Source organism: Anomalospiza imberbis, chromosome 27 (assembly GCF_031753505.1).
Source record: "Anomalospiza imberbis isolate Cuckoo-Finch-1a 21T00152 chromosome 27, ASM3175350v1, whole genome shotgun sequence".
Taxonomy (NCBI): domain Eukaryota; kingdom Metazoa; phylum Chordata; class Aves; order Passeriformes; family Viduidae; genus Anomalospiza; species Anomalospiza imberbis.
In genome coordinates this window covers 4147329-4167649 of record NC_089707.1, presented here as the reverse complement: position 1 = coordinate 4167649, position 20321 = coordinate 4147329, and the positions used below count along the sequence as shown (strand labels likewise).

General features: G+C 53.6%; 2 protein-coding genes across 3 annotated transcripts; one reads left to right on the top strand and one right to left on the bottom strand.

The window, feature by feature from the left end:
• The first annotated feature begins 1431 nt into the window (after positions 1-1431).
• On the top strand, positions 1432-14899 carry CHAF1A (chromatin assembly factor 1 subunit A). Its single transcript, XM_068174096.1, has 14 exons — positions 1432-1581; positions 1760-2559; positions 4291-4347; positions 6198-6439; positions 6901-6961; positions 7368-7436; positions 7824-8047; positions 8185-8353; positions 8526-8606; positions 8689-8778; positions 9013-9274; positions 9980-10437; positions 13253-13340; positions 14633-14899. Exons 1-14 carry the CDS (start codon positions 1533-1535, stop codon positions 14710-14712), a joined length of 2730 nt encoding a protein of 909 aa, XP_068030197.1. The 5' UTR covers positions 1432-1532; the 3' UTR covers positions 14713-14899.
• Positions 14555-20115, bottom strand: UBXN6 (UBX domain protein 6). 2 transcript variants are annotated; one of them, XM_068174097.1, is made up of 11 exons: positions 19890-20115; positions 19500-19657; positions 19192-19253; positions 18938-19060; positions 18616-18713; positions 18240-18315; positions 18071-18155; positions 17653-17872; positions 17434-17564; positions 16676-16821; positions 14555-15567 (listed from the first exon to the last, which is right to left on the bottom strand). In XM_068174097.1, exons 1-11 carry the CDS (start codon positions 19970-19972, stop codon positions 15562-15564), a joined length of 1188 nt encoding a protein of 395 aa, XP_068030198.1. In that variant the 5' UTR covers positions 19973-20115; the 3' UTR covers positions 14555-15561. The 2 variants fall into 2 exon arrangements, with proteins under 2 accessions (XP_068030198.1, XP_068030199.1); XM_068174098.1 differs by having other exon boundaries at positions 14555-16143; positions 19890-20112.
• Positions 20116-20321: the final 206 nt, after the last annotated feature.

Below are 20321 nucleotides of genomic sequence, written 5' to 3'. Positions count from 1 at the left end.
CCGCCGCCGCTTCCGCCGCCGCCCGGCCCCGCCCCCGGCCGCCACCACCGAGCGGCCCGGCCGGAGCGCCGCGCGGTGCCGGCGCGCCCCCTGCCGGCCGGGCGGAGCCGCCCGCGGGCGGCGACTGAGCGGCGAATAGAGTCGTTCTGTCGCGACACGCGGGACGGGCGGTCGTGTCGGGACATGACGGTGGCGCAGCAGTGTCTTTCTCCTGAGGGACCCCGCACCGCCCGCGGGGAGCGGACCGCGGGTGCGACACGGCGACAACCGTGCCGGGACCCCCGCTATAGGCCTGGGGGGAAAATGGGGCTACAGACACTCCAACTGGAAAACCACGACTCCCAGCATCCCTCGCGAAAGCAGCTGCGCCTGCGTCTCGCAGCGGCGCGCTAATTGGCCGCCGGCCCCGCCGCCATTTCGCGCGTTGGCTCGATGCCCGTCGTGGCGCGAGGCGCGGCAGTGCTGGCTCCGCCCCCTCCGCCCGGTGCTGCGGACAGGCCCCTCCGGCCCGCCGCGGCACCGGCCCCGGGACCGGCCCGCCGCAGCCCCGTTCCCGCCCGGTGAGCGGACAGGCCTCGGGCCCAGGCGCAGGGACCCAGCGGCACCCCGCCGGCCCTCTACAAAACCACCCAATCAGCGCCCGCAGCGCGCCAGACTGGCAGCCCCTTCCGCCAATCAGCGGCGCTCGCGGCGGCAGCCAATCGAAAGGCGAGACGCAGCGGGGAGTGTGGATGGGCGGGTCACGTGGGGCGCGCTCCGCCAATCAGCGCCGCGGGACGCGGGGTCGCCCCGGCTCCCGCCAAGTACGAGCGGGACGGGCCGGGCGGGACCGGGCCCGGAGCGGCGGGGGCTGCGCGGGCCGGGCCGCCTCAGGGTCGGCCGCCGCCGACCCGGCACTGCCGCGAGCCGTGCTGGCCGCCGGCACAGGTAGGGCCGAGCCGGGGGTGCGGTGCGGCCGGGGCGCGAGGTGTTTCCGGCGGCGGTTGGGCCGCGGGGTGCGCGGGGCCTGCCCGGGGTAACAAAGGAGGTGCCGGAGCTGCCGCCGCGCCCCGGGGCTGGGCCCGGGCCCGCCCTGCTGCCTCACTCATGGAGTCGCAGACCGGTTTGGGTGGGGAGGGATCTGAAAGCCCATCCCATCCCACCCCGGCCGTGGGCAGGGACACCTTCCCCTGTCCCGGGGTGCTGCAGCCTGGCCTTGGGCGCTGCCAGGGATCCAGGGGCAGCCCCAGCTGCTCTGGGCACCCTGTGCCAGGGCCTGCCCACCCTCCCAGGGAGGAATTTCCTCCTCATATCTCCTTGGGTGCAGGCACAGGCTCCTGGGGATGTTCCTGCTCAGCCCAGCGAGGGGGACACTGCGGCTGCTGGGACCTGGTGGGTCGGGGGCTCCTTTGGCTTGGGGGTGACAGTGGGACCCCTTTGTCCTCCCTCACCGGCCCTGGGAGAGCTGTTGGGCTCTGCCTCAGCTGTTTCAGAGAAGCAGCAGCTCGCTGGGAGCAACCACTGGTGCTGATTTGCTGTTTTCTCCCGTAGCCATGGAGTGCAGAGACAAAGCTGCTGTTCCTCCACGGAAGCTCGTCCAAGGTAAGGGAGTGTCTCTCATCCAGCACGGTTTTAGCACATTAAGAACATCTCAGGCCTGATTTTGTGAAATATTTTGGCTTGGCTGTGATGAAACCATCTCTAAGTGGCTTATCTCATTCTTAAAAATGAATAAAACCCTTTGACATTTCCTGCCTCTAACCTGGTGGTGTTGTTGCAGCTCGGCTGCCCTTCAAGCGCCTCAATCCTGTGCCAAAGGAAAAACTCGATGTGAATCCAGAAGTCAAAAAAGTCAAGAGCTCCCCGAGTGCTTTTGTTCCAAGCAAGGATCCCTCCCTGGATGCCTCAGGTGCCTCCCTGGACGATGTGGAGAATGACTGCCAGCTGGGCTCAGACGGGAATTTGCCTCCAAAACTCATGAACGGAAAGGGTCCATTGGACCATTTTATCCAGAAAAACCCAGGAGGTGACACGAGTGACCCTGGGGATGTTCCTGACCCCTCCAAGGGCTCTGGCCACGGACTCGGGGATGGCACGGGGCAGGAGGATGTGGATTCTAGAGCTGCTGTGAGCAACGGCACCATAGGAAAGGAGCTGAGCCAGCTGAGCTGCCTGAGCTCCTCGCAGAGCAGCCCAGCAGGTGACTCCATGGAGACTGAGGGGCCCTGTGCAGCTGCAGCCAAGGCAGAGCAGGATTCAGGAGCTGGGAGCCAGCCACGCTCCGGCCTCACAGCCTGCAAGGACGTGGCAGGCAGGAAGGGCACTCAGGGCGAACTGAAGGATGTGCTCTTTGAGGGGAAGGTGCCCGTGGTGCTGCTGGAGGACATCATGACCCTGAAATCCCCCAGGGTGGCCTCTCTGGACGGCAGCACCGCGTCGGAGAGCGAGGCTCTGGAGTCGTCCCACGAGGGAGACTCGGGACTGACCAACTCCTCCCTGAGCTCCGGGAGCTCACCCGAGCTCCTGGCACAGACCAAGGGCAGCACCAGCCCTCTGGCTGCCTCCACACCTGCCAGGAAGGTTGGTCTGCTCTGCTTTGGGGTGGAGGTCGCTGTGGTGCAGTGTTTGGGTTCCTGGGATTGTGGGGAAGAGGGCGAGTGGGGCAGTGAGGAGTGCAGGAAAGGTGGTGGTGGTGAATTAGTGAATTGTTGCCCTTTGGAGTCTTTAAATCCTGCAGCTCAAAGATTTGATCCTCCCTGGTTCTGGCTGCTGCTGTATTTACATTTCTTTAATGAAATGCCCACTTGGGGCTTGGTGTTTTGGGAACAGCAGCCCAGAGCAGTTTTGTGCTTTAGGTGGTTTTTCCCAAGCTCTGTTTTATCCTCCTCCAAGCTGCTGGGATTCCTGTGAGGATGTTCCCCCAGCACAGCCAGTGCAGATGCTTTTCCAGCTCTGAATTTTCTGCAGCTGCCATGGGAAAGCCCTGGCACAGATTTCCCAGAGCAGCTGTCCTGCCTCATCCCTGGCAGTGCCCAAGGCCAGGCTGGCTGGGCATTGGAGCAGCCTGGCACAGTGGAACGTGCCCCATGGCAGGGGTGGCACTGGATGGGCTCTAAGGTCCCTCCCATCCCAAAGCATTCTGGAATTCCATGAAAAACCTCTGGATGAGGGGTTTTTGGTCACCTGAGTTTCAGTTTAGCAGCTCTGCTTCAGCCAGAGGTCCCCAAACACTCTGATTTTTGGGGCAGTTTGGACAGAGAAGCTTCCAAGGGCAGCAGCACCATGGGGATGGTTCTCCCAGTCCTTTTGTTGTATTTATCAAGTCAAGTGATCAATTCTTCCTCTCTGAAAACTCTCAATCTTCCATCTCTAAAGTAAGCAGACACACTCAAGCAGGCATGAAGTATTTCCAGTGTAGCAGAACAACAGAAAGCACTCCTGGTGTAATCCAGTACTGCCTGTGGGGCTGGATTTGCTCGTGTGCTGCTCCCCAAAATGAGGGTCTTGCACCCCAAGCTGTGCAGCTGGGAGTCCTGGCAGGTTTGTTTTCCTGGGAGGAAACAGCTCTGAGGAGCTGAAGCCCTCACTTGACAGAACTCTTGTTTTATGTCAGCTAAATATAGAAAATAAAGCAGTTGGGCTGTGTTAGCCTGTTAATCACAATTTAAATGTGGTGCTGTGAATGGCAGCAGGAGGAGGGGGGATCCAGTCAATCAAGTCCCAGTGTGCTGAAATATTGACAGTCTTTAACCAGTCTATGAACAATGATCTTATGCATAAACCACCTTTTTCTTCCCCCCATAAATAAAAGAAAAATGAGAAGTGTGCCCTGTTTGGAATTTAGGGTCAGTGAGCTGTTACTGGTGGAAGATCAAGTGGATTGTGATGACAAGAAGAAACAGCATTAAAATGTGGAAAACAGTCCTTGTATTCATAAAGTTACAGCTAAATATCACAGCAAGATAGGTGGAGGCCAAAAAAAAAAAAATAACAACCAAACAAACCCAAGTTTGGCTGGAAGGAAGTGAGTTTGCTATATTGAAATGTCCCCTGTGGTTCAGAGCAGCTCCCCTGGGTGCTGTGCACGTGGTGTTCCCTTGCTGAGGGGTTTGTTCCTGGGAGCAGGAGCCCTGGGGTGGATCCAGGCTGGGATGGGAATGGGGAGATTGGAAATTCCTGAGCTGTGTTCTCATTCCCTGCTCTGGGTGAATTTGGAGTGACTGGATGTGATCGGCAGGAGCAGCCTGATGTTATTCAGGCTGGAAAGCCAGGACCAGGATCTCCTCTAAAACTTGCATTTTGTAATTCCAGGTACCTCAGAAATTCCACAGAAGTTCAGCAGAGAAGGAGAAGCTGAGATTGCAAAGAGTAAGGCATTTCCCTGACACCCAAACCTCCCCTGAGGAGCCTTTGCCTTTTATCTCAGCCCGGCTGGAACATCTCTTTTGCCATTTTGCCTCGCCCTGAGGAGCGTGAAAGAACCTTTAATGCAGGCAGTTAAAGTGCTTGGCTCTTTCCAAAGCTCCTGAGTGGAGCCCTGGCTGCATCTGGGGCTCTTTGGGCAGAAATCAGAAACACTGAAGCCCCAAAATTTAGGTTCTGTTTTTATGAATACATGAGGCAAGTGGGGCACTGTGTCTGTGGCTTCCCAGAGAATGTCACCACTGGATGCCACCACTGGGATTGCTCAAGCTCCAGGTTCTGCTTGCTTGGATGCAGCTCCTCAGCAAACTCTGCTCCCTCATTCTGCTGCCAGTCATGGAATGCTGGATGGAGAGGAGGCTGAAGGGTCACTGGAGTTTCCAGCAGTCAGTGCTGCACAAATGGGGTTTTTTTTTTGGGTTGTTTTATCTGCCCCTGCGAAGGTTTGTGCTCAGGAATTCTGTGTCTCTCAGGGGCTTGTTTATAAACTTGTGTGTTTTATGTAAGTTGTAGCTGTAAAGCTTTTCAGCTTTTCCCAGTGCCCCATATAGAATTCCAATCTGTTGTTTTCTTCCCTTCTATAGCTGTGTTAAAAATAGCAGGGATGGGAGGGAGAGAGGAGAATGGAAGCTAAAAATGATGCTGGGGATGAACCAGACCCACCAGTGAGCTGTCAGCTTCACACCAGCTTCCCAGCACATTCCATGACTCAGGCTGACAGTGTTGTTTCCTTGCCGTTGGCACCATTTGGCTGTTGGTGGCTTTCTGCAGTTATTTGTGTTGTGACACTGCTCAGGAAGCCTTGATGTTGACAAGGAGAGATGTGAAATCAATAAAAGAAAACTGAAAATACCCAGGGAGGAGTTGGAGTGCCTGGGCACAGGCAGATCCTCCTTTCCTGGTGACATCACCAAGTGCCTGCAGCACAGAAAAGCTTTTTCTCTTTAATTTGACATTTTCCTCCTTTGTGTCAGCAGAGCCATGGTAGGAATTGCATTTGTTTTGGGAGGAAACTCCATAAAAGGCAACACTTCCAATAAAATCTTCCCCCACTGATCCCAGAGTGCTCCTTGAACAAAATCAGGGCACTGGTGATGTCTGATGATCTAAAATGGAAGAAAACAAGAGATAAACTCCACAGTCTGGGGTTTGGAGACTCACTTTATTCCCTGAGATCATGGAATATCCCAGCTTGGGGGGGACCCACGAGGACCATCAAAGTGATTTCTGTGATTGTGGAAACCATCAGAAAATCCTTGTGGGTTTATGGTGTCAAATCAGCTCAAATTCACTTGGAGAAGTGACACCACTGTAGCCCTATGGTGACACCAAAGCATGAAAAGCTTTGCTCAGGAGGAAATATTTTGGAAAGAATCTGAAATCTCCTATTAAATAAGGGAATAATTACGATTTTTTAATTCCCATCTAATTTTCCATAATGTTACAGTGGTAATGAAGATGACTCAATACAAAGCTTTCTTTGATGCTTAGAGAAATGAAAATACTTTTTTTTTTTTTTTTTTTTTTTTTGGTTAAGGGAAAAGAATAATTAAAGCTTTCAGAGAGGCAGCACAAGGAAACTCAGCTGGCTGCTGAGGCACCAGGGGGCTGTGGATGTGCTCCCACCTGCTTTCCTGGGAAGGATGAGGGTCCCTCCCATTCCAGGATATTTTGTGATGCTGCAGGTCAAGCACTGGGTGGGTCCAGCTTCCTCTTTGAGCCATGAAATGCTGATTTTCACCAGGGCTTTGGGACCACAAAGCTGCAGTTCCCTGAGTGTCCCCTTTGTGCCCCAGGACCAGGAGCGTGCGGACAAGCTCCAGAAGCTGCAGGCAGAGAGGGAGGAGAAGGGGAGGCTGAAGGAAGAGGCAAAAGCTGCGAAAGAACGAGCCAAGGAGGAGGCAAAGAAGAGGAAAGAGGAAGAGAAAGAGTTGAAAGAGAAAGAAAGGAGGGAAAAGAAAGAAAAGGAAGAGAAGGAGAAAGCTGAGAAGCTGCGAGTGAAGGAGGAGAAGCGCAAGGAGAGGCAGGAGGCTTTGGAGTGAGTGCCTGGGCTTGTGCAGCTCCTGGGGGTCCCTCTGCTGATTTCCATCCCCACTTTCCCTGCCCTCCTGCTCCAGCAGCACGGGCCTGGGGTCAGGGGGTGGCTCTGAAATGCTTGAGGGACTCTGTGGCCCTGTCCCAGCAGTGCCTCCTGCTGTCCTGGTGCCCTGAGCTTCCCCTCCTCACCTGGCTCACTTGGGCTGTTTGTTGAGGAAGTTACCTGTGATTTGGTAATCCCTGAAATGTCCTGGCATCAAGAGAAACTTGAGGCAGCCTATTAACTTGAAATGGGTCAATATTTGCTCTAGAAGGAATGAACAAAGTCTTCTCTACACTTAACCAAGCGTGGTTCTTGGCTGGATTGACAGATGATCCTTGTGGTGGGGTCTGGGGCTTCCCACCTCAGTGCAAATAAACCCTTCCTGGTGGGTGACAATTCACGTGATCTTTGTTTTCAAGGGCAAAACTTGAGGAGAAGAGAAAGAAAGAAGAGGAGAAACGGTTAAAGGAGGAAGAAAAGGTAAAAGTGCTTTCTCTGGCTTGTCTCTAAATTCTTTCTGGGGTGAAATGCTGTTGGTGGAGCAGGTCCCTTTGGGTGCAGCCTGTCCTTCCTGACCTGCTGAGGCTGCTCCATGCAGATTTTACCTGTTACTTTCACACCTGTTGGTTGCTTTGCTTTTCCCCTCTCAAGTGTTTTCTCTGTGTGTTGCTGAATGCCCACAAGTGAACTCTCCCCTGGCAATATGACACTGGAGCCCTGCTTGTGGCAGGGAGGACCATGAGTGTTCCTGTTGAGTCACAGGAGCTGGGGACTGCCTGAACTTTGCTTTGTGCCTCGTTGCATTTGAAGTTGAGTCATGCATGAGCTCACCTGGACTTCCAAAGCTTTGTCCTATCTCAAATTTGCATTTGGGTTCTCATTTCAGCGCATCAATGCACAGAAAGCAGAGATCACCAGGTTCTTCCAGAAACCAAAGACTCCACAAGCCCCCAAGGTGAGGGATTGCTGTGCCTGTGTGTTGGTCTCTCACAGTTGTTCCTAACAAATACCCTGATTTCCTTCTCTGCTGCCCCTTACAGCTTATTACGTGGTCAAAACATTGTTTTTTCTTAATTTCCTGGTCTCAAAAGCATAAAGGATTTTAAGAAAAAGGCCAGAGCAGAGACTACAGAAGACATTTGTGGTTGGTTTAGTGAATCTCAGCTCTTCTTTGCTGCCTGGAAGATCTACTGGAGTCTTGGACAGGAAGGGCTTAACCTAAATCTTCACTTAACCTAAATCTTCACCTCAGACAACACCTCAACAGCAGGTGTTTCTAGCATGTGTTGGTGCTGCAGCTTCTCGGTGTCCAAACCCTGACATTCCTCACTTGATGTTTCAGACCCTTGCTGGCTCCTGTGGGAAGTTTGCTCCTTTTGAAATTAAGGAGAACATGGTCTTAGCCCCCCTCAGCCGTGTTGCCCTGGATCCAGACTACCTGGAACAGCTGGATAAGCTCCTGCATGCCCAGAATGGTGAAGATTCTTTCTTGAAGGATCTAAAATGTCGTAAACCACGAAAAACTGGGCCCACTTTGGTCAGTGACAGCAGTGACAGTGTCAACAGGTCAGTCTGCACTCGGGGGCTTGCTTTGCTTCTGTTTTACAAAATGAACTGCCGAGGGGATTTGAGGATTGATGTTGGAGAGGAGGGAAGGCTGGAGCTGTTCTGTGGGGCTGAGCCACCTTCCCCTGTGTTCCCAGTGACGTGGTGGTGGTGGATAACTGCCAGACAGATGCTGTTCCTGAGAGGGAGAAGTTTGGCAGGATGAAGCTCCTGCAGTTCAGTGAGAATCACCGCCCTGCCTACTGGGGCACCTGGAACAAGAGAACCTCCCTGATCCGTGCCAGGAATCCATGGTCCAAGGACACTGTAAGCACCTCAGCCTGCTGGATTCTTTATGCTCTAGAAGTGAATGTGCTTGGCCAAGTCCTCTGCTTCCCTGGGATTTCTGAGCCACTTTGTTCCCTCAGCTTTGAAACCCCAGACTGGGTTTGGTGCTGTGCTCTCCAGTGATGGACAGAAATGTTGGCATTTCTTGCAGAAACTGCTGGACTATGAAGTAGACAGTGATGAAGAGTGGGAAGAGGAGGAGCCAGGGGAAAGTCTCTCCCATAGTGAAGAGGTGAGGATCCTGCATGCTGAAAAAAAAAAAATCAGGAACCACTTGCACTTGGCAGTGTAACTTCTAATCCATTTATTTGTAGGATGATGAAGAGGAGGGAGAGGATGAAGATGAGGACGATGGGTTTTTTGTACCCCATGGGTACCTATCTGAAGATGAAGGTGTGACAGAGGTAAGGGAGCTGGGTGTCCCTGAGTTTCCAGTGAACTGTGTCATGTCAATATTGGCAGGGGAGGAGAGCAGGGTCCTGGCAGGGCTGGGCTCCCTCAGGCCTGCACGGTTCAGGAGCACTGTGTGGCTCAGGGAACACGAGGCAAAGCTGGGTTTAAAAAGCTTTTTTTTTTTTTTTTTTTTTTTTTTTTTCCTAGTGTGGGTGTAACGAGTCTTTTGTCCCCTGTGGCTGCAGGAGTGTGACCCAGAGAACCAGAAGGTTCGTCAGAAACTGAAAGCAAAGGAATGGGATGAGCTGATAGCCAAGGGGAAGAGGTTCCATGTCCTACAGCCTGTGAAGATTGGCTGTGTCTGGGAAAGGGCAGCAAAGGACAACAGCACCAACCCAGACCTGAAGGTGCTCCAGCAGTTCACAGCCTGTGTCCTGGATCCATCTGTGCCAGAGGAAGAGCAGCAGACACAGAAATGTAGCAAAAAAAGAGCAAAAGATCAGCAAAGTAAGACCTGAAGGGCTAAACAGTACTTCCACACTGTTGTACTCTGCTTTGGAGGGAGTAGGGGGATTACTGAGTGTTGCATTCAGAATGACCTGCTTCTGACAAGTCTGGAATCCAAGGAATCTCTGAGAGCTCTTGGAAAGGAGTTTTCTGGCAGCGCCTCTCCAAAAAGTCTTGCTCTGGGCAATCTAGGAAATAAATCTAGGAAATAAAGCCAACCAGACTTGAGCAAACTCAAATTTAGGATGGGCTTGAGCCTGCTTATTGTTTGGGGGAAAGGGTTTGGTTTCTGTGTTGGGTTCCTGTCATGAGCTTTTCCTGCACCTGATTAACACCAGGCTGTGAATAACTCACATTAAGGCCAAGCAGAGGGTGGGGATTTCACTCCAGGGTGTTGTTGTTATTGGGGGTGGGTTTTCTACATCAAATCTGGCTGCTGTTACAATCATGGAATCCCAGTTTGGGTTGGGAGACACCTTAAAGACCATCCAGTTTCTGCCATGGGCAGGGACACCTTCCCCTTGCTCCAAACCCCATCCAACCTGACCAGACATGGGGCACCCCCAACTTTTCTGGGCAATCCCATCTCTTAAAATCAATCCTGGTATTTCCCCCCCCTCTGGAGTGCCCTTGCTGATTTATATCCCCCTGGCTTTCCCAACCTTTAACCCATTCTGTGCCACCTTTTCCTCCCCCCCATCACAGTCCTGGGCCAGCTCCTGCCGCTGCTGCACGGGAACGTGCACGGGAGCAGGGTGATCATCCAGGAGTTCCAGGAGTGCTGCCGCCAGGGACGCTTCAGCGACGTGCCCGAGGGCAGCAACAGCAGCCCCCCACAGCCCCCAGGAGGGGAGGACAACGGGGTCCCCTCCAAGGCCAGGCTCAAGAGGATCATTTCTGAGAGCTCCGTGTACGAGAAGAGGCCCGAGTTCAGGATGTGCTGGTACGTGCACGCCGAGGTGCTGCGCAGCTTCGGGCAGGAGCAGCTCCCCGTGCCCTGCCAGTGGAACTACGTCACCCAGGTGCCCTGCACGGGCAAGGATGAGGGGGGCAGCGTGCCTGGAGTGGCTGTCCCCCAGCCCACCCCCCTGGCAGCCAAGAGGAAGGCCATGGGAAGCATGTCCATCACCAAGTTCATGAAGAGACCTCGGGGTGCTGAGCAGGTGAGTTCCTGTTGTGGCCCAGTAAGGAGTGCTGGGAATGGGGCTGGGGGTGTTTGCACCCCCCTGCTCAGCCTGTTACCTCCAGCCACTGTCCTGCACACCACAAGACCCTTTTTATGGGGGAAGAAGTGAAATGATGGGACTAAAGAGATGGGTTTCTTTTGTGTGTCTGCAGCTTGGGACTCTCTGTTCCATTTGAAACGTTGCTCTCCTGCTGTTCTTCCATTCTCTGCTATTTGGCAGCTATTGCATCCAAGCTGTGAATAGTTTGAAAGTCTGCTTGGCCTTGGTTTTACAGCTGTGTGTAATTTGTGTGCAGGTTTTATGTGTGCCTGTGGCTGCCAGATGTACAGCCCGAGCTGATGACTTACAGCAGTTGCATGTGAACAGATTAAATGTGGTTCCCAAGTGCTGCAACTCAGCCCAGAGCAGTCTGTAAAGGCTCCAGCTCATCCTGACACACATAAAGCTGAATTTCAAGAGCTGGTTTAAAAATACAGTAATTCATAGGGACAAAATGAGATGGAATTGCAGTGGTTGCTGCTTGGGGGCTGTGTTGTGGTTTTCCTGTTGTTGCTTCTGCTTTTCAGGGCAACCACAGGTAGTGCTGGAGCCTAATCATGACTGAAAAATGGGAATTCCAGAATGGTTTGGCTTGGAAGGGACCTTAAATCCCACCCAGTGCCACCCCTGCCATGGCAGGGACACCTCCCACTGTCCCAGGCTGCTCCAGCCTGGCCTTGGGCACTGCCAGGGATCCAGGGGCAGCCACAGCTTCTCTGGGAATTCCATCCCAGCCCCTCCCCACCCTCACAGGGAGGAATTCCTTCCCAAAATCCCATCCAACCCTAACCCCTGGCAGTGGGAAGCCATTGCCTGTGTCCTGTCCCTCCATCCCTTGTCCAAATTTTCTCTCCATGTTTCCTCTTGGGAAACATGGACAGTTGGATCCCCACAAAGCTTGGGGTGCTCTGTTGAGGCTTTAAGTGCTGGAACTTGGGGTTATCAACCTTTGGCTTCCAATCCCACAGGCAGGGCAGGGTTTGAAATCCCTGCCAGTGGAATTATTCCTCCTTCCCTGTGTACCAAGTTAGGAAAGAGCCCCAGAATGGTTTGGGTTGGGAGGGATCTTAAAGCTGATCTCGTTCCACCCCCCTCCCATGGATCACAGATGAGGCTTTTGATGCTTTTTATGCTTTGCCTTCCCAATTTATTCTTGGTTTTTTTGGCTTTTCTACTGAAAAAGCTCAGCATTCAGGTATTGATAGAGATCAGAGACTTGTGAGAAGCTGTTCAGCCCCCAAACTCCATCTGCTTGGGTTTTTTCTTGTACACTAAATAAAGGCAGAGATAAAAGTCTCTGCTTGGCACCCACTGGAAATTCAGCTTATAAGGGAGCAGAAATAGCAAAACAAAGGCTTTTAGGAGAATTACATCACCAGCCTGAATGCTTCAAAGCTTCTCAGAGCTGTGCTGGTGAAGTGCAGCTCCGAGCAGAGGTGTCACAGCCCCAGAAGCCTTTCATCATCATCATTCCTGATGTCTCAATCAGGACTTAAGATCCCACCCCACCTGTGGAGCCAGGCTGGAGCATGGGGAAAGCCAGGGAATGGCTGGGAGGGCACAGCTGCCAGATTCCCACCCTGGCACGTGTTTCTCTGCTGGGAAGCTCACACCAGGGCTTGTGTGAGTCAAGGTGCTCTTACATAAGCTGTGGAGAGAAAAATTTGGTGCTGAAGTGGGCAGTACCTGCCCACGTGTAGGAGGGATTTAATCTGAGAACTGGGACTTTATTGAAAGATGTAAATTGAAAATTTCTTGGCTTGGAATAGTTTTTAGGGGATGGGGACCAGGATTTTCATTCCAGTTCCAGCTGAAGGGGAAAAAAAAAACTCAACAGACCCTCACAGCTGGGCAACTTTGGTTTGTGTCACTCCTTGGGTTCTGTGTTCTCGATTCAAAATAGGGAATTTGGGCTTTTCCCATGGCAGGAAACCTGGGCAGCAAGGGAAGAACTGGCACCACTCCCTGAATAAAAGCTGATTGGCAAAGATGAGGAGGAGTCAGGAGAGAACAAGGTCCAAACTTGACAAGCAACAGTAATTTTCCATCTTCAGAAGGGAGAGAACATCCAGAGGGGCTCAGCCTGGAGCAAAGGAGGCTCAGGGGGGCCCTTCTGGCTCTGCACAACTCCCTGACAGGAGGGGACAGCCAGGGGGGGTCGGGCTGTGCTCCCAGGGGACAACAGGACAAGAGGGAACAGCCTCACATTGCACCAGAGGGGGTTAGGTTGGAGATTTAGGGAACATTTCTTCACCCAAAGGATTGCCCAGCCCTGGCACAGCTGCCCAGGGCATGGCTGGAGTCCCCATCCCTGCAGGGATTTAAAATCTGTGGGGATGTGGCACTTGGGGACATGGTCAGTGCTGGGGAACGGTTGGACTCGCTGACCTTTATGAGTCTGTGATTCCATGAAAATAATAAACAGAGGGGGGGGAGAGATTTCCCTTCCAAAAATGCAGCAAGAGTCAGATTTCCATGAAGCCTGAGCTGCCTGCGCTGCGGGGGCTGCTCAGCACGTTGTGTAAGAGGGAAGGATCCTGGAGCAGGAGCTTGGCCTCCTTCCCACTGTGTGTGCCACTGCAGATGAGGCCTTTTGTCACAAGTCTCAGCTCGTGGAGCTGGGAATTGCAGATTTCCTTCCCTCCAGATGTGCCCACCTGCTCAGACGATGCCCAGCACCGCCTGTGCCAGGCCTGGCCCGTGGCACCCTCACTCTCCTGACTCACACCTGGTACCTGTTCTTTCCCTCCAGGCTGCAGAGATGGATGGATTTCAGGCAGACACTGAGGAAGATGAGGAAGATGATGACTGCATGATTGTGGATGTACAGCCAGGAAAAGGTGGGAAGGGAAATGGGTACCAGGCTCTTGGCAGACACTCCCCCAAGGGAGCAGGAACTGTGTGAGCCAAACTTTGGATTTCCTGCCCTTTCTCACCATTCCTTGAGCTTTTCTCTCTATAGATATCTTATTCCAGATACTCCTGCTTTTTTAAAGATGCTGCTTTAATATTTATGGCCTTCTCTAAGCTGCTCTTGCCTCTTCTGCCCTCCTCCTCCACTTCTGCCTCAGTGGCACAAAGCCCTTGTGAGCAGCACTTGGCTGCCAGCGTTACCTGCTTGTTTCTGGGAGCACAGGTGAGCACTAGGGCAGTGCCAGCAGATCCACTGGTAAATTATGGAGAATATTGCTGCTCTCTGGGGCCTGCAGAGCCCTTCCAGGCCTGCCAAGGGCTGGGTTATCACCCCTCTGGTGCCTCCTCAAAGGTGAAAATTGTCTGAAGGAAGTCACATCAGGGAGCAGCCTGGCTGCTGCTTTGCTCCACAATCCGAGCACTTGCTTGTGTTTGTGTCCCAGTTATCCCTTGGAAAATGGATCAAAGCCCCTCTGCTGCAGCCTCTCCTCTCAGGCCATGCTAGGATGAGGATGTGGAGCAGCTCCTTTCATCTCCAGGAGCTTTTGGACATGATCACACAGATCAATGAGCTGACTCCAAGCACGTGCTGTGATTTCCAAAGCTCTGGGCTCTTTCTTCCTGCTCACAATAGAGCTCTCCCAACCTGCTCTAAGGAAAGTGGGTTTGTGTTGGGCAGCTCCTCTGGTAGATAAGGACTGGTGCACAGAAATTCTGTAGTGTTTGACCCATTCCAGGCATTATCTTGGCTCTCCTTCCTCTCTGAGCTCCTCTCACCTCCCAAAACAGACAGTGGGACTGCTTGACAAGAAGCCTGGCTTTAATCTTAAGCTGCTTTTGCTTATTACCAGGCTCTGAGATGAAAATCTCACCTCAGGTTTGTCCCCTCTTGTTCTGAGGATGCCATTGAGCAGCTTCCCTCCCTCAGGCTCTGCTGGCACACATGCAGCTCTATTTGTTTGGCTCTGCCTGACTCTAAAGCACTGAAAAGATTATGAAAATCCTTTTTATGGTTCAAGTGATTTTTTTTTTTTATTCTGGATTGGTGATATTAAATACAAAGCCAGTATTAAAACCAGTTTTTAAATAGTGTTGAAAAGGAGACTCACAACAGATGCAGGAAGCTAAGACAGATAAAACATGAAGTAGTCAAATTTTACTGGATTAACGAGGATATTTCTAAAAACAAAACAAACCAAACACATTCTCTCCTTTGCAGGTTCCACAGCTTCAGAATCCAGTGGCACAAGAGCTGCTCACCAGGACAGCAGCATGGTCAGCCCATCTAATACAATTTGAGACTTAAATGCCTACTAACTCCTCTGTATGTATGTAGAATGAGCTAGAAAGTTTTAAACCTCGTGTATCTTTGACCAAGATACTTGAAAGTATTCCACATTTCTTGTAAAGAGAAGACAGCACTTTGTTCTGCTTCAGACCAGATGGAAGCTTAAATTTTTAGATTTAGCTTTTTAGCTTTTTTTTTTTTTTAATACTGCATATTAATCTGTCCTTAATAAAGCATTATTGAAATTTTGATACTTCTTTGTAATGGAAGGTATCTAAGTTATCTCTAAAAGTAGCTGAGGGATTTTGGAATAAGCTTATTGTGATGCCACTGGGGAATGACTGTTCATAATGTTGTACAGCGTGGCCTTGGGTATAAATTATGTACAATTATATATGAATTTATGCTCTTGTACCATCCTGTTTGTGGTCTTAATTGCTCCAGATAACAGCAGCAGGGCTTTACCCCTGGAAAAGGAAAAATGCATTGTTTCTCTTATTTTGGGACAGGCTGGACAGGTCAGGGCTAGATTCTCAGTCTCTTGTCTACATCAGAGCTGGGCTCTGTCCCACAGAAAAACTCTGTGGGAGTTAATACCTCTGGTTGAGGTATTAAAGGACTAAGCTGGCATCAAATTTGATGAGACACAGAACAAACTTGCTGGTGTTTCCAGCTTTATATGACTGGTGAATTATTAATTACTTCTTTAAAAGATTGTCTGTAATTTGAGGTTTATTTAATCTACTGGGCACCACCAGTAGCTGTTCCCTGCTGTCACTCTCTGCTCTCTGAAGGGACAAGGGAAGTGATGCTGCCCCAGCAACACCAGTGCCAGCCCCAGCACAGACTGGTTTGGCATCTCAAACCTACGACAACAATGCAACTCAAGCAACTGGGATCAGAACTGAGTCTTTAAATAATTGCATTTAATCAGACTAAGTGTAACTTTATCCAAACAGCTTCTCTCCAGTAGGAGTTACAGTGCACACAGAAGCAGAACGGGAAGCTGAGTTCTAAACCCAGCCCCCTACCTAGGCTCAGGTTGGTAATCCAGCCTAACAGCCCCTAATCCCTGCTCCACCACTGCCTTGGGGACACCTCAGGCAGTCCCTGCTCCAGTTTGGTGTTGAAAGCCCCTCGGAGGAGCCACTGGGAGAGGCCACCTGTGAGTCTGGAGCTGGGAGGGGACAGCAGGGTCCAGCCCCTCTGCAGAGCTAAACCAAAGCCACCTGTGAGCTCACGTCGCTCCAGCAGTCCTGGGAAAAGGAGGGACGAGTCTAAAGCCAGCAGCACTGGAGGCACTGCCCTTTATTTCAGGACAGGGTCTGGGCCCTGGCGAGCAGCTCGGGCCTGAGGGGGCTGCGCTGCTCCTCCGCCGCCGCCGCCTCCACGTCTGCCATGACCGCGGCGTCCCAGGCCAGGCTCAGCAGGGCCGAGGGCACCTGGGCAGGACAGGTCACTGAGCACAGCCAGGGAAGGGCGTGGGATGCCAGCAATCCTAAAGCCCAGCCAGTCCCACCCCTGCCCTGGGCAGTGACACCTCCCTCTGTCCCAGGTTGCTGCATCCTGGCCTTGGGCACTCCCACAGCTGCTCTGTTCCCTTTGTACAACACCCTGTGTGCATTCACAGACCTGGGACTGCTCAAACTGAAAAGGACAAGGCTGGATTCTGCCAGCAGCTCCTCTTAGGGGATGCTACTTTGGGCTTTCTGTTCATACCCACCCCCACCATCACTGCCTTCCCTCTTCCCCTGACAGCTGCTCTGTGCTCCAGGAGGGAGGACCCTGCACTTCCCTCCACACCTGGAAGCCCCCAAGCAGTTACTGCTTTCTTTGTGCTTAAAATGAGGGGACAGAGCACAACATGGGGCTCTGAAAGAACACAAACTTCTCCCCTGCCACCTCTGAGCAGCAGAAGACTCTGACAGCCTCAAGATGCTCTGGAAGGTACCAACAACCATTTTTTTCACTCACCAACCCACATTCATTGAAGGCCAAGTTCTCATCAGTCAGTTTGAGACCTCCAGGACCCAGGAGCTCAAAGGGCAGCCAGTCATCTCTGAGTGCTTCTCTCACAAAGTTGTAGAGCACAGATACTGATTCTCTGGCATAAAAAGTCCCTGCCATGAGAAAACAAGGCGAGAGAGTCTGGCATTTACCAAAATCTAACCTTTTGTGGTCGGTTCCGTGGGGCTTCACCTACTGATGCTGACTTGATCAACGACTTCCCTGACACGCAGCCAGCCTGATTTAACTGAAAACTATAAAAGCAGAATCCCCAAAGAAAAATAGTCAATTGTTGGGAGCCCCTGCCAGCCTGTAACAAAGAGCTGGGAAAGCCTGAAATGATTTCCGGAGTTCTACTGGAAAATTTGAAGAGGATTTATGCTGTTGTACAGTCTGACATCACACAGGCAGCCTCACGCTGGCTGCTGTCACACACTGATCTAATGAGTCCAGCTTGTTTCCAGAGGCCTGGGAAGAGCAGACTTTAATTAATGATGCCTTGAGATTCTTCCCTCTCTGTTCAATCCTGGCTTAAAATCCCAACCCTGAGCCAGGGGGAGGGTTTGGAGATGGGAAGTTTGTGGAGAAACGTTACCCCACTGTGGTTTGGGGTGGTTTATTCCACCAGCTGAACTCAGCACCGCCTGTTATCCAGCTCCTTACACTCCAGGTACCCTCAGAAGCTTCTGGAGGTGCCCGAAGGAAGGGTGAGGAGTCCCTCTTACCTTGGAGGATGTATCCATCGGGGAAGCGCACCCGCAGCAGGGTGTAGTTGTACTTCCTCATCTCCCTCTGCTCGTCCTTCTCGCGCATGGCTCTGGTCCTCAGCATCGACGCCTTCTCCACCGCCTCTGTCCTGGGGGGAGAGACCCTTGTAGGCCCCGAGGAGAGCCGCGAGCTCCTGGCTGGTGTCCCCTGGCCCTGCTGCTCCTGCAGCCCCTCACCGGAGCCGCTGCTCCCTCCGGAGCTCCTCTGCAGTGAGGTTGAAGAAGTCGTGGGGCAGCTCGAAGCGCGCGGCCGCGGGCGACGGCTGGAACAGCGCGAGCTGCCGGTGCAGCTGCGCCCGCACGGGCTCCGAGCTCAGCAGCTGCTCCTTGCGCTCCTTCAGCTCTTCCAGCCTGCTCAGCACCTCCTCCTTCAGCACATAGAACTCCTCCGTGGTCTCTGCAAAACCGCAAGGATGGCGTGAGGCTCTTGGTCTCTAGGGCAGTGACACAGGGACAAGGATCTCTGGGGAAATGTCACATCAGGACAAGGAATGTGCAGGCTCAGAGCCTTGGAGTAATGACCTCTGTGGAGCTGCCTTCAGCATCCCAGCACCCCACAAAGCCCTGACTCCACATTAACACCACGAGTTCTTGCCTTGTCCTGGAACAGGCAGTGTTTTTGTCTCAAACCCGACAGCCTGGAAAAATTTGTGTGTCCCTTCCAAGCAGCTTATCCTTTCCTGGAAGGAAAGGACAGAATTTAGATGGAGTTTGCTCCAAGCAAGGGCTTTCCAAGGCTGAGCAGCTGCGGAGTCTGAGCTCACCTGAAACACCTTGTTCTGCAGTTTGATTTTCTGGTATTTCTCCTCCTCTGGATGGAGATAGATGTTATCCAGGTACCTGCAGCAAGAGGATCAAAGCAGGACACTCTGAGGTCAGAGAGAAAACACAGACCTCACAGAGAAAAAAAAGCTGAGAAACCCAGGAAAATAAAATACATCAATGTTTTGGGGCCTCTTGGATTAGTGGGACCTCTTGGATTAGTGGGACCAACTCCTCCAGGATGCTGACATCAGCTCAACTGACAAATTGGGTGGTTCAAGAGTTCAATTTTCTTCCAAAAGAAAGATTTTGCTAGAAGAAGAGCAAGAAAACCCACCAGGGAAGGGATGAGCTGCCCATGCCCTCAGTCACACTCACTTGGCCATGGTCTCCACGCACACCCGGACCTTCTCCCGGTCCTTGTTGAAGGTGTGGATCTCCATGATGGAAGCAGCCACCGGGTCCACGGAGAAATACTGGGGGAGAGGGAGAGAAGCTGCTCAGGGAGGAGCTGACCCCGGCTCAGCTCAATTGCTCCTCATTTGCTGGGCTAGAGATGACTGAACAGGTAAAGTGAAATTGTCCTGGGGGAGACTTTACACGAAGGAAGTGGAGGGTTGGCTGGTCACTGCTGGAAGGGACCCACAGCACAAAAGGAGTTTGAAGAGGGGAGGGAAGGAGTTTGAAGGGAAGCACTCACTGCCTGGATGGCTTCTCGGAGCTGCTTTTCCTTCTGGTCTTTCCTCACAATGGCACCAGTCAAGGGGCAAATGAAATAAACCCCCGAGACAGAGGGAGCAGCTGCCCCTTCTTCCTCCTGCTGCTGAAGGAGATAAAAGCAGGCACCAAACTGAGCACGGAGAACTTTTGGGAGGGCTCTGTTTATAAATACCCTCAGAACAGGGAGAGCAGCCCCGAGAGGTGCTGAGCAGGGAATGGCAGCATCTCCCTCACCTTTTCCTCCATGGAGAGCCCCTTCTCGCTGGCAGCTGCCTCGGCCATCAGCTCTTTTCTCACTACAACAGACAAACCCCAGCTGGAGTGGAGGCTCAGCACATTCCAGAGGCTTTTGGACAGCTCAGCGCTGCCCTGAGAAGCAAACACCTGCCCAGGTGTGGCGTCCTAGCCCAGGGCTGCCCATGACCCCATTTCCACGACAGCTGCCCCAAAACACCCTCGAGAGCCCTATCCGGGTGCTTTTCCAGCCGGGACCGCTGTCCCCGGGCTCCAGCGGAGCCGCGATTCCCCCGGCCCGCTCCTACCCTGGCTCTTGATGGCCTCCTGGGAGGCGGACGGTGCCTTTCCCTTGGGCTTCAGCTCCAGCCGGGCCAGCGCCGCGGCCGCCGCCCTCTGCGCCTCATCCGTCGGGGCCTGACGGGGCTTCGGGGCCACCTCGGCTTTCGGCTTCTCCCTGGGGGCCCTGGGACGGAGGACGCGGGGCTCGGTGACCGCCGCTGACAGCCCGGGGACGCGGCCCCGCGGGAAGGGGCGCTCGGGCCCGGCGATGTCGCCGGTCCCGGCCCCGTGTCCCCCTCGTGCCCCGGGCAGGTACCGGGTCCGGGGCGGGGGGTACCGGTCGCGGAGGGGCCGGTGGTGCCCGCGGGTGGCGTTACCGGTGGTGGCGTTACCAGAGGGTCCCCCCCAGCCCGTACCGGGACGGCTCCGAGAGCTTCTGCCCGGGCCCCGCCGTCTTGAACTTCAGGTCGGCCTTGATCTCCTGGAAGAACTTGCGCATGGCGGTGCCGGGACGGGAGCACCGGGACGGGAGCACCGGGACGGGAACACCGGGACGGGAACACCGGGACGGGAGCACCGGGACGGGAGCGGGGCCGCCGCGTCCCCCCCGCGCTTCCGGCCCGCCCGCGCCGTCACCGGAACGGGGCGGGACCGGCCCCGCTCGGGCGGCGGGGATGGGGCGGCGGGGGGGCGAGGGATACCGGCACCGGGATCACCGGGGGCTGGCGGCACCCGCGGACCCGTGACCGGCACCCGCGGACCCCAGAGCGGGACCTACGGACCTCCACAGAGCCCCGGTTGCATCCATGGACCCCCGGCGGTACCCACGGAGCCCAGAGCGCCCCCAG